Genomic DNA, 19,674 nt, shown 5'->3' on the forward strand with positions numbered 1-19,674 from the left:
TGCATGGAAAATAATACAATAATTAATAAATAATCATATAAGAATAAACTGTGTTTTGCATACTCACAACTGTAAACCTACTTTTGCCCCACTCTGTATATGTAGTTAACAAGTCAACATGATTAAGTCTCATAAAAGTATGTCTAAAGTGCTATGGGTATAATGATGAGGAAGCAATTTATTCCTGATATGAGGAAAGAAGGAAGGCTAGAGGACAGCCTATTTGTACTGTTCCTATAGGTAAGAATTCAGGAGGCAAAGGAGAGTGGGGGAGGGGAGAGGCAAGAGAGCAGAGCATACGAGTAGTTAGTGACAGTTTTACATGGCCAGATCTCCAGGTAGGAGATACTAGAAAGATTGAAGGACTTTTATACACGTTGTTAAGGAATTTACATTTTTTTCTGCAGGCAATCAGATGTCACTGATGCATTAAACAGGAAAATAAAATAAGTAGATGTGTATAACTCAACTCAAACATAACACAAGGTATAGAGCCAATGCTGGCAAAAACAGAGAGTGGAGACAAGGCCACCCGATAGGAAGCAATCTGTAGGGAACTAGTAAGTGAAAGGCTGTGAGGACCTGCACTATTAGAGACTGAATGTATAGGGTAAAGGGAAAAGGTTCTAAAATATTTAGAAAACAAAATGAGAAGAATTTGGTGACAGGCTGAATGTAAAAAGATTTCAGGAAGATTTGAAAGTTTGGACTTGGATGACTAAATGGAGAATAGGAGACAAAAAATTAAAAGATCAAGTCTAAGGAGAGTTTAATCATGGAAGATATCCTGAAGATGAATTTGGAGGCAGGCTTTGAAGTGAAAAACATTCCAATGGGCCAAGGCATACCAGCTACAGGGTGACCTCTAGAAGCAGATTACTTGCATGAAGTAGGAAATACTCACAAGGGAAAATGAGGTGGCTAGATTAAGTGGTCATGCTCGGACACCAATGTGTGTCAGAGGCTGTAGATATGCGGACAAATAAGCAAAAAAATCTGTTCCTTATCAGTTCTACCACCACCAGTAGAATAGATGCAAGCAGTCTTATAAAAATATTTTATATCTTCCCAGGCTGTATGGCTCAGTTGGTTGGAGCATCGTCCCATACACCAAAACATTGCAGGTTCGATTCCTGATCAGGGCACATACATACGTTGAAGGTTTAATCGGGGTTTGACCCCCTGTTGAGGCACATATGGAGGCAACCAATTGATCTCTCTCTCTCTTCCCCTTCCTCTCTCTCTAAAAATCATAAGCATATCCTCAGGGTGATGATTAAAAAAATGCAACCACTGTGGAAAGCAGTATGGAGAAACCTCAAAAAATTAAAAATGGATCTGTCTTTTGACCCAGTGATCCCATGATCCCACTTCTGGGAATACATCCGGAGGAACCCAAAACACTAATTTGAAAGAACATGTTCATTGCAGCATTATTTACAATCGCCAAGATATGGAAGCAGCCCCAGTGTCCATCAGTAGGTGAGTGGGTAAAACAACTATGGAGCACTTACACAATGGAATAACTACTCGGTCACAAAAAAGAAGAAAAATTTACCTTTTGTGACAGTATGGATGGACCTGGAAAATATTATGCTAAGTGAAATACGCCAGTCAGAGAAAGACAAATACCATATGAAATAGAATCACTCATATATGGAATCTCATGAACAAACTGAACTAACATGCAAAATAGAGACAGGCTCATAAATAGAGAGCAGGATGGCAGGATGACAGCTGGTGGGCAAGGGTAAGGGGTGAAGGGATTGAGCAAAAAGGAAAAAGGACTCATGGACATGGACAACAGTGTGCTGATTGTGGTGGGGAAGGAGGTATAAGGGGACTAAATGGTAATGGAAAGAAAAATAGAATAAAAAGAAAACTCCGAACAAAGAAAATCAATTTGCAAAATTACTGATTTAAAAAAATAAAAAGTAGCAAAATTACAAAAAGTTTAAAAAAGTAAAGGGGGAATTTAACTCTATAACCCAACTATCCTAACATTACCAACTACTACTGTTTTTGTGAAATATCAGCGCATGGTAAAAGCTCAGACTTTGTAGCCAGATGGCCTGGGCTCAAATCTAGACTGACCTCAAGCAAATTACATAACCTCTCACTGTGTATCTGGTTTCCTGTAAAATGCTAATAAAAGTACTTGCCTCACATAGTTATAATGAGAATGAATTATTATATGTAAACTACATGTTGTGAGGATGAAATCAGTTAGTATATAAGCCTGGCATATAAGTCCTATATCAAGGTTTACTATTATTTTTTAATATCTTGTTCATAGTTACTTTTTTTTTATGTAGTGATAAAAGGTAAGAAATCTTGAAGGCAAAGCAGTGGACTTTAGATTTACTACAATGGAGAACTGCAATTTCTTAAGAAAAGAAGCAACATGATCAAAGCAGTGTTTAAAGAAGAGTTCAGTAGCTTTGCAGCTCTCTTGTGGAAGGACCGCAGTACAACAAGAGGGAGCAATGTGCACGTAGGCTGTGGCAGTCATCTGGAGGGAGATGAGGGAAATAGGAAATAGGGTGGCAGTTCTGTGAACAGAAGAACTGTGAACTGGTTTTGGGGAATAACAGAGATAGTAACTAGGTATGCAGCTAAGGACAAGAGACTATGATGTTCTAGCCTCGGAGATAAAGGAAGACAGTGACAAAGCCAGGAAATTAGGAGGATATTAGGAAAGGTGGAAAATAAGCTACTTTCCATTTAATTCCATGCACCAACATGTACAATATTGTTAGTGGTAATAGACAGTTATAGATGTCTCATTATACAGAAAGACACAAGTCAGCACAGGAAGGGGATTATAGGTAGTAGTGGACTGATGACAGAATGAACTACAGTATTAACAGAAGAAAAAGGGCTGTTATTTTATTTTAATTATTTGATCAGTAAGTCTTCGGCTAAACAACTATTAATCATTCTATATTAAATACCACAAATGAGTTTTTAACTATACTGAGATACTACAAGCAAACTATTTCATAATTACCTCTGGTGCAACAAAATTTGCAGTGTAACAAGGCGTCATGAGAAGGCCGTTTTCTGCTCTTAGCTGCTTGGCAAAGCCAAAATCACAAATTCGAATAGATTCTGGATTGCCAGATTCATCCACATAAAGAATGTTGCTAGGTTTCAAGTCTCTGTGAACCACCTAAATGAAATACAAAGTAGAGCTACATTTACAATACATTTCCATTCTAGAAAATTCTTTATTCAAAACTGTCAGGCAATGCACTTAACTAGATAATGAGTGCTAACCTTTAAATTAACCCAACATTATAAAACACTGATAATGCAAGTATAACTCTTAACACAGAAGTGGAGCAAAGAGAGGAGGAAGAAAGAATAGTATTTACCTTCCCCCTCTTTATCCAACTGAGTAAGTGGGTTAAGGAGATATGCAAATAGCAATAATATCTGTCTCCAGGTTATTCATTCATTAGACAAATATTATTGAGTTCCTATCACGTGCCAGGGTAATACATAAGGAGCTGCACTTACTATGGTGAACAAAACCTGTAAGATCCTTGCCTTTACATGCTAGGAGCTTACGAGGTGGTGGGGAGTCAGAATAAGCAGTTGAGAGATGGTGCACAACTAGGGAGGTCAGGGGAGTTCTCTAGAGGAGGTAACATCTAATCTAAGACCTTTAGAACAGAACGAACAAGCCAGAATAGCGGGGGACAGTCATTCTAAGAAGAAGGAACAAGTACAATGAATGTACATAACAAGCTTATGCTGGCAGGCTCAATGGATCAGGCATGGGATTTAGGAGTGAAAAGGAAAAAAAAAATCCAGACTTTATGTATTGCCTATCTGATATCCATGCAACAATGTCATACACACAAAGATATCATTCCTTCAGAGTTTTGTATTATTTTTCTCCTTTAATCACCTACTTGAATACTTCTTTTATCATAAGCCTCTCTGACACTCCTTATTAGACTTATGTATTTCTTCCATCATCAAATTCTGAGTCTCTATTCTGATTATTCACCTCAGTTTTAGTTCCTAACATCCTGAACGTGTCTTCTCCAGACCATTTTAATAACTTACTACTGTGAAAACACTGAGAAAAGAATATAGAAGACTTAGATAACTGCAAAGTCATAAACACTTGAGTTTACTAGTTTCTGGGTACAGTATTAGGTGACTCTTGACCAGCTACAGTCAAGAAGCTCTAGAATTAAATCAAAACAGTCCACTTGTTAACTTCTAGGGGTAAAGACAAACAAAATCAGTATTGAAAATACACTCCTTAAGAAGTAATCTTTTTTTTTCTTGCTTCTTATTCCTTTTCACCTCTGCTGTTTTCGGTTCCTCCCTCCCTCCCTGCATTTTCTCCTTTTGCCTTTGTTCCCTCTCAGATTTCCCTTCTTTTACAAACATGGCCTTTTTTTTTTTTTTTTTTTTTTTTTGATATTTACTAATAATTTGCAGGAAGAAATGAGGAGAGCATCCACCAGCCAGAAGCCAGGTGACTATTTGGCCTCATCCATTTGAAGGATTTCCTTTTATAAGTGAATACAATCCATGATTCTCTGGTACTGTTTCTAAACTTTAAATGGGCCCATTCCTCAAGAGTACAGAGTGGCCTAGCAAAATAATGATGTCTTCCGGCTCAGAAGATCCCAGACACTTCTCCTTGAGAAGCATAAGAATTCAATATAAACAAGCTAGGATTTCAAAGTAGCACTTCAGGCATAATGGCAGACAGTTACATAGAGGAAGAATAGGAGGATAGTTAAGATAATAGTAGTTATTTTCGATTACATGCATAAAGTAACTCCTACCTTTGTGACTTTAGTTCAAACATGAACAAAAGAAAAAGGTATTTATGTTTGTGTGTATGTGCGTATAGATGTATATATATTTATATATTAATATTTGCATATATAAAATGTTAAAAAGACTTACCCCTTGTGCATGAAGATATTCAACAGTTTTGGTTATAGTAAACAGGACAGCACTCGCCTCTCGTTCAGAGAAAAATTTCTGTCTAAGAATTTTATCCAGCAATTCACCCCCTTTCATAAGTTCTGTCACTACATACACATATTTCCCATCATCATATACCTATAAAATTCAACACAAAAGTGGGAAAAAATTATGTGAAGCTTTACATGTGTTCAAAACAAAGTTTTGTATATTAAAGAGAAATTAAAACTTACTTTATACTCAAGGGAAATTTTACTTATCACAACCACTGGAGGATAAAAATCTTGCAAACGGTTTTATACACATAATATGAAAATAGGAATTGATGAGGTTGAATGTCAGAAAAACCGCCTGTAATTTCTTCCTGTGAAACTACGGGCATCGTATACAAAGAGGATCTGAACTTTTGCACTTAGGGTTTGTTCCTCTTGATCTTTCTATCTTCTGCTGAGGGGGCAGGGATTGGTACAAAGACATACTCCTGTGATTTTCCTGGAACTTCTGCAATTGCAGAAATTCTATATTTATATACACAGAACAATGCATTATTCTGGTTTTGGTTAAACTGAAAGTCAAGTTGTGGCCAGAATGAAGTAGGAAAATTAAGTAGCAAAGAGAAATTCCATTCAGTCACCCAGAAGCACACCAGTTTCCTTCTACTGTAGAAATAGTAAGGTCACTGTAATTTTGGATTTATATTCCAGGCAATCCTGAACTGAAATGGCCCCTTTATTAAACTTCAGAGCCTCCTATTCACCCTTCACCAGAGTTACTGCATTTGGGGTCCCAAACATGGAAAAAACAAGGTACCTGCCCTGAAAGTTTTTATTCCAATAGGGAGAAAAAGACATAACTATAAGAATTTTAAAACTATTGGAGATGCTATAATAAAAGTGGGAAAAATATTATTAGAGACTTTGGAATTTGAAATGAGGGAAGGAACAAAGATATAAAAAATGACAACAGCTTAGGGAGTTTCCAAGGCAAGGATGACAAAAAGTATTTTCTACATTTCCTTTTTAATTTATTGGTTAGATTCTTGGAAGTTATATTAATTAAAAAGTCACTTAGGTTGGACAGCTTCACATTTTAATGGGACTAAGCTAACATTTCCCTTATAACAATGAGCAGCGATAAATTAATCTGAAGAACTGGAGTTTTAATTCAGAAGGAGAAGGGAGGGTAAACTTTGGAATTCCCAAAATCTTAAAGGTGAAATGTTCCTCAGAAATCCTCTGGCTCAGTTAGCCACGTGACACCTGGTATACAACAACCAGATGCGGCCTTTGAGCCTATGTGACCACCATCAGGAAGAGAGGACTCAATACTGCCTGGGAGTTTCACACCCTTTGCCAAGAGCTCTGTTATGATAAAAATCAAAGGTAGCAGGGAAAGGATACCTCACTTGTCCTAGGGATCGTGGTGAGCAAGGCAGGCTTCCTGGGGGAAGTAACGCTTTAGCAAAGTCTTAAATGTGCAGTAGTTAGCCAGGTAAAGAAAGGAAATGGTGTTCTCAACTGAGGGAACCATAAAGTCAAAGACAGAGCTGCATGAGAAAATGAGGCATCTTCAAAAATGTATACATATTGGAGCATGGATGGAGCATAGGATGGGTGAGAAAACTACTATTCATGGAGGAAGGCAGAGACCAGAGGTGATGAGAGGTTATGAACTGTAGGCAGGGAAGTGACATGATTAGATGAGAGCAGCTGTCTCTGGCAGTATTGAGAAAGAGAGTTTGGGGAGTCCATGGAGTATGAGACTAGTCGATCCTGAATATTAATTAATATCCAAATGTTCCAGTGAATGCAGATATTAAAAGCAATGTCAATAATACTTTTCTTCTTATAGCAAAAGTAGAAAAATTAACTGTATAAATATGTTTTTCTTTATAACTGAAGTTATGCTATATATGTTATCTTCCAATCTACTTTTTTACTCACTATATTCAGTTTTGTCTACCACATGATATTTGAAAACATTCCAGATGCAAATTAGACAAATGATTCAAATGTCTATATTAAAGAATCTACTTACATCCTTTAAAGTAATAATGTTTGGATGCTGTCCATAACGAAGAAGAATTTCAATTTCTTCTGTTGGGTCTCTCTTGCTTTTATCAATAATCTAAAAAACAAATATTAATAACAAAACCTCATGAATTGTACATTTATAAACCTTAAGTATTTACAGCTACAGACCTTGTGTAGCATCTTATGTAAATGCTGTATATATAAGCCATTTATTAACCAGTTTTACTCAAGTACCTGGCCAGACTGTCAAATCAAAATTCAAAAGCCAGTCTTGATGTAGATGGTAAGGCTGTAAATAAAGTAAATTCTATGCCATGAGTCACATTCCCACCAGGTCTCTCCAGTTTAAGTTTGTAGTAAGTTTAGGACTTACTAAAAACTCAAAAACCTCAGGAAAAGGTACCAAGAACATGGTTAACAGCTTTCTTTCAACCTTAAACATTGTAAACTTCTGGAAACTCAGTCAAGTTCTAAGCCTTGTCAATATAGATAATTAAGATATCTATATCTATATCTACATCTATATCTACATATAAACACCACCACCAACATCTGTTTATTGAATTAACTTTACTTCCTTTAATAAAATGCTTCAATGGAATATCGCATTAGTTGTAAGCCACTTGTATAAAAAATTAATTAACAGTTAGGTAGAACAAGCTTATTTTTGAAGCTAGGCAGAAAGCTAAGCAGAAAACCACACTTAGAATTTTACTTGGCTAGAATTAAGTTTAATTATTATAATAAAGCTCTTTAAAATACTAATGTAGCTTTCCAACCCTCTTATGTCAGCTGCTTCTTTTTTTTAAAGATTTTATTTATTTTTAGAGAGGGAAAGGGAGGGGTAAAGAGAGGGAGGGAAACATTAATGTGTGGTTGCCTCTTGCATGCCCCCTACTGGGGACCTGGCCCACAACCCAGACATGTGCCCTGACTGGGAATAGAACTGGAGACCCTTTGGTTTGCAGCCCGGCACTCAATCCACTGAGCCACGCCAGCCAGGGCTTATGTCAACTGCTTCTTAAAAATACTTCTCTTAATGTTTTAATCTATTAAAGTGATACTGTATTTAAATAAGGTTTGATTTCATTTTATCCGAAAGGTAGTTGGACTCTGGCGGGCAGCTCTCAGTTGGTCAGAGCATGGCCCTGACATGCCAAGGTTGTGGGTTCAATCCTCAGTCAAGGCACATACAAGAATCAACCAATGAATGCATAAATAAGTGGAACAACAAATTGATGTTTCTTTCTCTCACTTCTCTAAAATCAATAAATAAAAAATTTGAAAAGGTAGTTGGAAATAAATTTTGGGACCTACCTATTTTCAATTTTAGAACAGATTAGTAACAATATACAGATGACATATTACAGAATTGTACCCCTGAAACCTCTACAATTGTATTAACTGATGTCAACCCAATAAATGCAATTAAAAATAAATAAATAAAACAGCTTAGTAATTAATATATGCAATAAATATCCAAATGCTCCAGCAACCTAGCTTGCAAATCTCAACATGAGCCACATCTGCTACCTAACACGGATTTCGTTGTAAAACAGTTTTGTATTTGGAAAACAGGGAAGACAAACATATAGGTGTCCACTGTAATCAAATGTAAATGATAGTTTGGAATTAGGCAAATGGATGATTATGAGGAAAGGTATACAGAATAGACATGTTAATTCAAGGGATATGATCTGGGGCTAGTCTTGTGAAAACCAGAACACACTGGAAGTGTTATTTTTGGCAACATTCTCTCTGATCTGCTAATCTTAGCCCAGCTTACATTAAATCCATACTTGTGCTTGTGGATCTTAAGATTTGTAGTAATTTCCGTAGAATCAAGTTATGCTGGGATTGGTTTTATGAATGTAAATTTAAGTCACAAGAATCCACAAATAGCTTCAAGATATTCTCAGGGTTTTGGCAGTTCCTGGACATTTTTTCCTTTTCCTGATGTGTTTATGGAAGCAAGTCTTTTAACTGACTACCAAGTACATTATTCACATTCTCTTCTTTCATGTAAGCAATTTGAAAATTTCTATGTACCCCAGATTTTACTATGAGCAATGAGTAGGGGAAGAGCAAATTAAAATGTATTTCTGGTTTACCCTTAGAATTGACAGAAAGGCACCCTGGCTGGTGTGGCTCAGTAAACTGAATGCCGGCCTGCAAACCAAAGGGTCACTGGTTCGATTCCCAGCCAGGGCACATGCCTAGGCTGTGGGCCAGGTCCCCAGAAGGAGGCGTGCAAGAGGCAACCACACATTGGTTTCTCTCCCTCTCTTTCTCCCTCCCTTACCCTCTCTCTAAAAAATAAATAAATAAATAAAATCTTTAAAAAAAGACAGAAAGCCTTATGGACACCGATGACTTTTCAAAGCAATTAGATCCAAGTTTAGAATAGTAAGAACAATATTTGTGTGTATGTCTTCCCAGATATTTGCTATGCATATATAAAACACATTATTTTTACATATGAAATCATACTATATATCTAGATAAATGGATGGAAGGAAGTAATCATAATTAATACTGCTCTCCCACTAGGTAAACACGAGCTACCCATACTTACAGACTAGTTCTAAGGTTGCCGATCAGTTGGAAGCTTTAGATATTACTTGAATTGTCTGCGATGGGAGAGAAAAGGCTACCATTCCAAGAAGTGAAAAGGCAGAGACTTGAATATTGTATTTGTTCACATACAGCTAAAGGTTTGGAACTCAAACTTTATCACAGAGCCATGTGTCTTGGCTTTGGCTTAGAAAAATCTTACTGTCTTAAACACCTGATAAAATTAAAACCACTAATGATAATAAATTTTATGACAGTGGTTCTTATTTTTTTATTGGCTTACAGATTCTTTTAGATATGAAGGAAGTATGAATCACTTTTTTGCTAGAAAAATATAAACATACAAAATTTTGTATACAATTTTGAGGAATTCTTTGACACCTTGAGCATAAAATGGGAGTCTTTTGAGAGTAAAAGGGGTGTCACAAAAAAATCAGGTCAGGTGTAAACTGGTGCTTCCCTGAGCAAACTGGATGTGCGCTACCTTCCCTTTAGCTCACAGGGGAATCCATGGTTTTCTGACAATCACTAGCCATAGATTTAAATTAACTTTACCTTTCTATAACAAAAGACACATTTACCATGAATAAAAACTGTTAAAGTTGCATTTTATATCTAAAAACATTTACCTTCACTGCAAACTCCATGTTTGTGGCTTTATGTATACATCTCTTGCAAACGGAGTAGGAGCCAACTCCAATATCTTCTTTCACTTCATATCCATCAGTAAACTGAATACTGTTCCTGTGCAACTGCTACAAACAGTTATAAACGGATAAAGAGTTCTGTAATGACTTTGGTACGTTTCATAATAGGGGAATGTTACTCAACATGCACCGTTGATGCTAAGTATAAACAAGTATCAGTAAAAATAAAAATCAATCTTTAAATCATTTATTCTTCTACACTGCATATTTTAGAAGTGTCTCCAATAAAATGTATCACGTGAAATACGCCCTTTAAAAAAAGCTTACATTAAAATGAAAAAGTTAAATATGTACAACAGAAAACGCAGAACTGCTTGGTAAGGTGTCAACAGTCTTATCTGTGACTGAGCCCTCTTCTCCTCCCCAGAAGGCCATTGGTCTTTGAGGTACTTTTGCAAATAGGGAGAAGTATGAAACCTCTGGTATAGAAAAAAAAGATTTAGCAGGATTCAGAATTACATCTGGATTCTTGTCTCAGGTCTACCACTTGTAGGCTGTGTAACCTTTTTTGTTTTTCTGCTGTGCAACCTTGAATTTCGGTATTCTCGGAGGGTAATGGTGAGGATTAAATAAAATAAAGTATTTGGAGGTGATAACTATTATCACCATTTTGAACTATTGGTAGTCATACCTTCCCTTCTCCACCCTCAAGTCATAGCTTCAATACAGCTCCTTCTAGAAAAGCCATTAACCCTGGGTTAAGGACTAATAACATAGAGGGTGATGAACAGCAAATTACTGGTTCCGTAACAGGCTAAGGGAAGTTGTGCTGCCCTGGACTATACTGATAGGAGACTCTCCCATGCCTATAGCTTCATATAGGTTAAAACTTGAATTCTATAGAATAAATGTTTGCAATTTCTATGTTCGGTATAGAAGTCATAGCTTTAAAACTTGCAATGTATCATATGGTTGTCATAATAAGAGTGACAGACTATTTCAGCATGAACTTTGTTCAAAAACCAGTGTTTAAATTGGTTTTCTAGAAAGTGGAGAAAGCAAGATGACTGACTCACAAAAAATACTTTAGAGTGAAAGGAACTTAATTATCAAGGAAATTCAAGCACTAATTAATTACACCCTCAAAACAATCCCCTCTATGATTAGGAAGGTAAATTAAATTTATCTTTCCATGAATACTAGGATAAGAAGAAATAAATCTAATGTTTTGTACTACTTCTGTTTCTTTAATAACATTTAATTTACTAGTCCAGTCTCCTGTTACAAAAACATATACATACCTAAGAACTGCTTCTGTGGCTTTTACCTCCTTTTTTTCCAACTCTGGTAAACAGATGGGATACTGAGGTAGGAGGCACCCTAAGGCAGTACCCGTAACCATTTTTGTCTAATGACAATGGGGGCACCAAAGGAACAAGGACACAAAAACTTTGCACACTTAAGATTTAAGGTCATTTTGATTTCTTATATGTTTCTATCGCAGAGGTTGGCAAAGTCCAGCCTGTGGGCCAAATCTGGTTCACTACCAGTTTTTCTAAAGAAAGTCTTACTGGCACATAGCCATGCTCATTCATTTTTGTATTGTCTATGGCTGCTTTTGTACTGCAGTGGCAGAGCCAAGTAGTCGCAACAGAGATCATACAGCCTACAGAGCCTCAAATATTTATCATCCGGCCCTTTACAGAAAAAGTCTGCTGACCCCTCCTCTAAGGCATCAGGGAAGCAGGAGGCAGACCTCAGTTCATCAGACCTGACTTGGCAGATGCAGAGGTTGAAAGAAATTAGACCTGAGAAACATTTTGACGCACAGGAGAGAGGAGAGACGAGATGGCGGTATTTATCTCAACTCTCTTAGAATTTCCACTTTCAAGTCAGAAAGGTACATAGGACTCTGGCGTATGCAACCTTTTCAAAGGCATATGAAAGAAATTTCTAAGAGTAACATCAATGATATAAAATGTATTTTAAGCTGCCCACTTAAGTCAGCAGATCGAACCTAATGTAATTATTCATACAATGAACCATATCTTACAATATTTAATTTAAAATTACTTAGACACTCACTCACCTGAACAATTGAGTGCACACCAACTGTCTGCATAGCTTGGCTTTCATCATCTGAGGTAATAGCAACAAAACTAAACCCTCGGAAAAGCTGATGTGCATTAGCACTCGGTGGAATGCCAGGTGAATCTGAAAAGAATAATAAATTACTAAGAAGGTAATAACCTCAAAAGGTAATTAAGGGAAAAACTGTCCATATTACAACCTTTCACCCTTTTTCTGGAATTCTACTTCTCAGGCACCTAGTACTTACAGGATAAGTCAGTGAGGCACTGTGTCATATCTGTCCTGATGGCTTATTGCCACCACAACTCTAATATCCCAGTCCCTCAGAGCCCAGAAAATAGCTAATTCATTTAAGAATACAATAAATCAATGGATAATTGTGTTAATGCTATTCTAAATTAGCACTGTACCATAGACTTTCCTGCAGTGATGAAATTTCCTTTTTCTGTGTTGTCTAATATAATATGGTAGCCACTAGCCACATACAGCCACTGAACATTTGAAATGTGGTTAGTGTGACTGGCAAACAAAATTTTTTATTTCAATTAACATAACTTTCAATAGCCACATGTGGCTACTGGCTACCACATTGGATGATGCAGCCCTAAATGGTAACCTAATGAGGTTGATCTACAGATAATTTAGAAGAAAAGAATTTAGTTCAGTGATCCTTGTATATAAAGTCAGAATCTAAATATCTAAACTACAAGTTAAAATTATTATATATATATTTAAGGATCAAAAGTAATTTCTAGGACAATGATGATATGCAGTCCTTAAAATATATTTTATGATATGACATGTGTTGTTATTCAAATTATTTATTGGAATTATTGACATTAACAAAAACAGAAAAACACTTTTACAATATAGTTAATGCTCATTTTAAAGACAAACATGTTATTCATAAATAAAAACATACAACTAGGCATACTAACATTTATAAACATACTCAAAATGCTAAATGCAAGCAAAAAACAAATAGGTAAATAGGTAAATCTAGTTAAACGTCAACTCTATATAAAGAATTTTTTATCATCAGCTTGATATCCTCAGCAGTGTATACTGTTTATTAAATTTTAAATCAATGTGACAGTATTACACTGAAGACTTCTGCTAAGAAAACCTATCTAGGCAGAATACATAAAGAACTGCTCTATTCTGAGATTTTTTCCTCTATGAGGACAAATTGTATTGAGAAAGCAAAGTAAAACACCACCACATATCATCAATTCTATGCCTTTCACCGTCCACGTATTTGCTAAAATTTTGTTCATATATTAGTCCAAATTTCTAAGACTATTTTATAAAAATAATAAACACCTATAAATGCTCAATTATAGATTGTAAAGATTTTGGCTGGAACGCTTTATAGCAAATATACATCAGTATACTTTTATTTGCTAGTTGATGATAAATCTGTGGTTTGGTACACCTAAATGAGAGAGTATTAAAGTGCAAAACACACCATTATATAATATACACACATATACTAACTAATGAAATACAGGTTATCATTTCAAAGATTACTTCTCTATAATAGTCACTGTTTATGCAACTTTAGGATAAATCATGATACAGGATATGATTTATTTTGAAATTATCAATCCTCACATAAAGTTATGTTCGGGATTGACACTTTACAAGTACTTCCAGGACACCACCTCATATTAGAATTTTAAAGAGAACTATTTATACTGAAGAGTATTTCATGTAAAAATATCTACAGGTAAATAAACACAAGTAGTTTTCCACAGAAATAGTATAAAAGTTTAAGGTACAATATAATTTGCTAACAGATTTAACAAGGATCTTAACTGCTATAAAAGCTGGAAAGAATTTATTAATTATCTAGTTACTGTGGCAGGAATAGGGTTGGAAGGGAGATATGAGGATAGCATAAAGAATTAAACTGGAAAAGATTTTCTGATTGAACAAGGAAAATACTGTCTTACATTTGGGTTTTTGTGTTTTCTTCTTACCTTTGGGAGTTTTTGCAGTAAACTCAGGATCAAAATAGAATGTATCTTCAGGTCTGCCAGTTGCAGGTTTAAAAGGTGGATGAATTTCTCTTCTGTATAGTTTCTGGGAGAAAAAAGAGACTTAGACATGGGTTAATTATAAAAAAAATTCAAGCAAATTTTCATTCTATACTTACATTCCAATCTATTGTTGAGAAAAATGAATGTCTTTTAATTTCTTCAACTCCATCTGGTCCTGCGCCTATCGAAAATTAACCAGCTTTCATTAAATGGTAATTTTATATGAAGCAGGCATACATATTGTTTATTTAGTTGTCACTTTTAATATTTTTCCTAATAGTTCATAATTCAACAACAAAAACAAATATCCACCTCCTACCCCCTCCCCCCCCAGAACGAAAACAAATACCTATAAACACAAAAGAACAAAATAAAAATTTTACCTAATCTGTTTGCAGGATTCCGTTTGAAAAGCATTCGTAAAAGACTCTGGGCTTCAGGACTCAAAAACTGTGGCATCCCAAGTTTAGCTCTAAATAATAAATCCACATAATAACATTTTATTTTTTTGAAGTACCTGTATTTTACTTTTAAATTTTTTATTTTAAGATAATTGTGGATTCATCCTCAGTTGTAAGAAATAATAGAGAGAGATCTTATGTACTCTTTACTCAGTTTTCCCCAAAGGTTGACATCATAAAACTATAGTACACTTTCACAACCAGGATATTGACATTGATACTATCCACTGATCTCATTCAGATGTCTCCATTTAATTGCATTGTATGTTTGTGTGTGCGTGCACATATGTGTTTAGTTCTATCACATGTGTAGGTTTTTGTATCCATCACCACAATAAAGGCACTGAATGGTTCACCACCACCAGGATCACTCATGTACCGCTTTACAACCACATCCATCTGCCTCCTCCCCCAATACCTAACTACTGGCAGCCTCTGAGCTAATTCTTCATTTCTATAATTTTGTCATTTTAAGAATGTAAATGGAATCATACAATAGGTAACTGTTTTATTTACTCAGCATAAATTCCTTTGAGATTTTTCCAAGTTACTGTGTGTATCAGGAGTTTGTTCCTATTCATTGCTAAGTAGTAGTACTCTATGGCATGAATGTACCACTGTTCGTTCATCCATTCACCTATTAAAGGATATCGGGATCCTGTCCAGTTTTGGGCTACTAAAAATAAAGCTGCTCAGAACATTTGTGTATAGGTTTTGGTGTGAACACATAACAATTTTAGTCCATAATATCCTAATGAACTTTTTCATTTTTCAGAATTTTGCAATAAGCACTACTGTGAGAGTAAGAGCATCTAAATCTTAGTCCTCGCTCTTTCACTAAGAACTTTGTGACCTTGCTAAAGCTAATCCCCTTGGGGCTATTGCCACTTCTTCATAAGCAAAGGGATGGGAGATTAGATCAACAGTTCTCAAACTGTAGCCTTGGAACCCTTTTTCAAAGGAATTTTAAAAGTTCAACATTTAAAACTGCTAAAAGAACATATGCTTTGTCTGTTTATTTTTCTCCCCTCCATTCCCTTTAATAGTCCTGCAGGGAAGAGAAGCTGGTAGGGAAGGGATCTATGGAATATCTATGAGTTTGGGGCACACAGTCTGAAAACTAGTGGCCTGGATGAACTTGAAGGTCTGTTTCAGCTCTAATACATAATTTTAATCTTTTCTCCAACCTACAAATTAAGAAAACCAATGAACCTATAAGTATGAAAATAATAACAGAGCTGGGGAAATGGCTAGCAGAGAAATTTCTATTTCAGAAACAGATCCATTTATAATTCAGTGTGGTGCTATTGAGCTACTATGTGCTAGACACTGCTTAGTGTTGAGGATACAGAGATAAAGATAGCCCCCGATGGTCAGTGGGGAAGATGGATATAGATAATCCTGGTACGTTAAGAGACAAATTCAGAAGGACATATGGAAAGAGTGCTAAAGGAACAGTAGTGGATATCTATTTTAGCACCAGAGACTGTGAAGACAGGACTTCAATGCAATTTAAAGGTTGAGAATTTATTCATTTAAATAAACAAACAAACAAACAAACAAATAAATAAATAAATAGACCCAGTATTTTTCTAAACATTTGTTTCCAGAAACTCTCAGAGAGGACCTATTAACATTTTGTACAATTAGGGTTCTGTTGAACAAATCTGGGGAAATACTGCTCTGTTATGTAACGGGGATATAGCAGAGGTCTTTAAACTGTTGACTAACATGAACAGATTTATTTTCAAGAAGGTAAACTCCAAGGATGGTATAAAAAGTTCTGGAGTAGGAAGTGTTGGTAGGTAATACGCATTGTACTTCGGAGCTTGGCCCAAGAATAAGGGTAGGAAATCATCATGGCTCTCAACTGTAAGCAGTTCAATGCAGAGGAAAGGCTGGGACACAGATATTTCTGAGAATGAATTTGGTGAATACCTGCATATGCACGAGAGAGGAATCAAAATGATTCCCAGGTTTCTGGTTGCATGGAAATGCTACTAATTAGGAATACAAGAGGAAAGAACAGCAAATAGAGATTAAAATGTTAAATCCTGCATATACATTTTTTGAGAGAGCTAGAGAGGTGAGTAAATGAAAATATAGGTCTGGTGTGTGGTAAGTTAAGGAAAGAGTGATTTGGGAGTAATTAAAATGGTGAGAGTAGCTATAGGAAAGACTAAGGTCAGCCAGGAAAGTGAGCACAGAGGGGAAGAAAAGTGTATTAGAGATGAAACACTGGGTAACAAGGACATTTAAAAGGTGATCAGAATAAGGACAATTTGGACATTAAAAATAATGAATGGAATTGGCTGAAGCATACTATTAAATCCCACAAGTTCATTATAGTAAAAAAAGAAAAGTCAAAACTAACATAAAAACCCAACTAATTGGGCACCAACACCATTGAAAGTAACTAGGGCTCTGACAAATGGAAATAATTAAGAAAAGAATTAAGCATTTATTCTGCCTTTCTTGTTTGAGCCTCATTTCATGGTAACAAAATAGCCCTAGTCAAAAAAGTTCATTGTGTGGGGAAAAACCAGCTAATAAATGAACGAATAATAGTAATAGAAAACCACCAATTTTTAATTCCTAGTAAAATAATTGTTTCAAGTAATGATTATCAACGAATGAAACCAAAAGATAAAAGCCTGACAGGGAACTTTACAATGGAGGGATCAGTTGTAACCACGGGAACTCATGACTTAAAGTGAAACAACCAGGTGTTGTAAGCCTCTTAATGTGATGCAACAGCATGAACTATGAAATAATCTTGCCAAAAACACGATGAAGGAACAAGGTAAATGATATCATAAAGAGAATAAAAACATATCCACGCTAGTAGAAAAAGACTAATTGTTATGTAATCATGGTAACACCACAGCCACCAGAACTGGTTTTAAATCCATTCAACTGATCAAGGACAATTTGCCTAGGTGAACAGAGCTGTTGCTGGTTTTGTTTTGTTTGTTTGTTTTGCAAACCAACCAATCAGTAACTGCTCTCTGTGAAAATTAGCCAAACAAGAGTGGGTTGCCTTCACTAACCACACCTGAATGCCAACTGAGCAACAACAGTCCCACCCAAGTAAAAACACTCTTTCAGATGATGTCAACCCACTTATGGCCCTGAAAAGTGGCCAAGTGTTGAACTCCACCCTTCCCCCAAACCCTATGTAAGAACAGTGGTCTATTCTGCTTGGGGAGACTCTACTGGACTAGCTAGCATTGCTCTCCCTTACTTCAGTAAGCAATAGAATCAGCTTTATGTTTTTCATTTCAGCTATTGAGAGGTGGTCTCATCTTTACACAAAGTAAATTCAGAAAGCAGAATTCTATATTGGCTGACTTGGGTTCTAATGGCAGGGGACAAACAAGGGTAGATCATTCTAGGTGAGAAGAAGCTTAACAAATGCAACCAAATTAGATATGCAGACTTAGTTTGGGACTATAAAAATACTGTTTTTGTCCTGGCCAGCATGGTTCAGATGGTTGGGCGTCATCCCGCAAACCAAAAGGTTGATGGTTTGATTCTTGGTTATGGCACATGCCTGGTTTGTGGGCTCTGTGCTCTGCCCCTGTTGGGGTGCTTGCAGAAGGAAACTGATGTTTCTCTATCATCACTGTTTCTCTCCCTCTCTTTCTCCCTCCCTTTGCCTCTCTCTAAAATAAAAAATAAAATAAAAACACCATTGTGGAGGAAATCTGGAAAATCTGGTTAAAGATTGGTACTGGGTAATATCTAAGCATCATTACTAATTTTTTAAGATGTGGTTATGTAAAAAAAACCCTACTTTTTAGTGATGCAAACTGAAGAAATGACATGTTTATAATGCTGAAAATATTTCAGTAAATTAGAAAAAAGGAATAAATTAAGCAAATGTGGCAAAATTTTGATGACTGCTGCATTTGGGTGACTGGTACATGTTTGTTCACTGTATTATTCTATTTTTGAGAATTTATCTTTGAAAATTTTCATAATTAAAAAGAGGAAAGCAGGCAGATAAGGAATAGTTAAGCAAGAGACCAAAAGAGGAATGATTAGAGAGGTAGCAGCCAATGGGAACAGGAAAAACTAAGGGGAGAGGGAATGACTAACAGCGTCAAATACTCCTCAGAGAGATTTGTTTTAACTGTTCCATCTAAAATGGCTTCTGCTCTTGGCTGGTGTGGCTCAGTGCATTGAGCACTGGCCTGTGAACTGAAAGGTTATTGGTTCGGTTCCTTGTCAGGGCACTTGCCTGGGTTGCAGGCCAGGTTCCCAGTAGGAGGGGACATGTGAGAGGCAACTGATCGATGTTTCTCTCCCTCTCTTTTCCCCTCCCTTCTCCTCTAAAAAATGAAAAAAAAATTTATAAAAAAAATAAAATGACTCCTGCCTTGCATCACACTTCAAGAGCACTGATTTATTATCCCTATTGCTCCTATTACTATCTGAAATTATTATTTTTGTTTAAATATTAATTCCAGTCTCCACCAGGAGAATGCAAGCTCTGTGAGACCTCAAAAGATCTTGTCAGTCTTGTTCACACTGCATTCTAAGTACCTGTAGCAACACCTCAATCATCTGTTGAATGAATTCTGTGAACAAATGATAGACAGTCACGTTTGTAACAATCTGCCACTGGTTCCAGGAACCATATCATTGATGACAACAGTGAGAGAAGTTTGAATAGAGTGGCGGGAATGAATGACAGAACAGACTATGGAATAAAAGCAGCTAAAAAATGGTAACAAAAATACTACTCTTTAAAGAGGCTTTGTGTTGAAAGGATGCAGGAAGATATTGCAGAAACTTAGAAGGAAAGAAAAATTAAAAAAAAAAAATAGAAAGAAAAAGAAACCTCTAGTGTTTTTTTCCCCAA

At 36.0% G+C, this 19,674-nt stretch overlaps 1 protein-coding gene across 4 annotated transcripts in view; it reads right to left on the reverse strand.

Annotated features, from left to right (window-relative positions):
* Window positions 1-19,674, reverse strand: part of RPS6KA3 (ribosomal protein S6 kinase A3) — a 110,251-nt gene that overhangs the window by 12,048 nt on the left and 78,529 nt on the right. For all 4 annotated transcript variants that reach the window (XM_054581131.1, XM_054581132.1, XM_054581129.1 and 1 more), the window contains 8 exons: window positions 14,730-14,818; window positions 14,463-14,527; window positions 14,287-14,389; window positions 12,303-12,427; window positions 10,196-10,321; window positions 6,997-7,086; window positions 4,939-5,097; window positions 3,011-3,172 (listed from right to left, as the gene is read on the reverse strand). In XM_054581131.1, coding sequence (XP_054437106.1) covers window positions 3,011-3,172; window positions 4,939-5,097; window positions 6,997-7,086; window positions 10,196-10,321; window positions 12,303-12,427; window positions 14,287-14,389; window positions 14,463-14,527; window positions 14,730-14,818 — 919 coding nt within the window. The remainder of the gene's footprint in view (window positions 1-3,010; window positions 3,173-4,938; window positions 5,098-6,996; window positions 7,087-10,195; window positions 10,322-12,302; window positions 12,428-14,286; window positions 14,390-14,462; window positions 14,528-14,729; window positions 14,819-19,674) is intronic.

Source organism: Pteronotus mesoamericanus, unplaced genomic scaffold, assembly GCF_021234165.1.
Source record: "Pteronotus mesoamericanus isolate MK-2021 breed Mesoamerican mustached bat unplaced genomic scaffold, CSHL_Meso_final contig_65, whole genome shotgun sequence".
NCBI classification, from domain to species: Eukaryota; Metazoa; Chordata; class Mammalia; order Chiroptera; family Mormoopidae; genus Pteronotus; species Pteronotus mesoamericanus.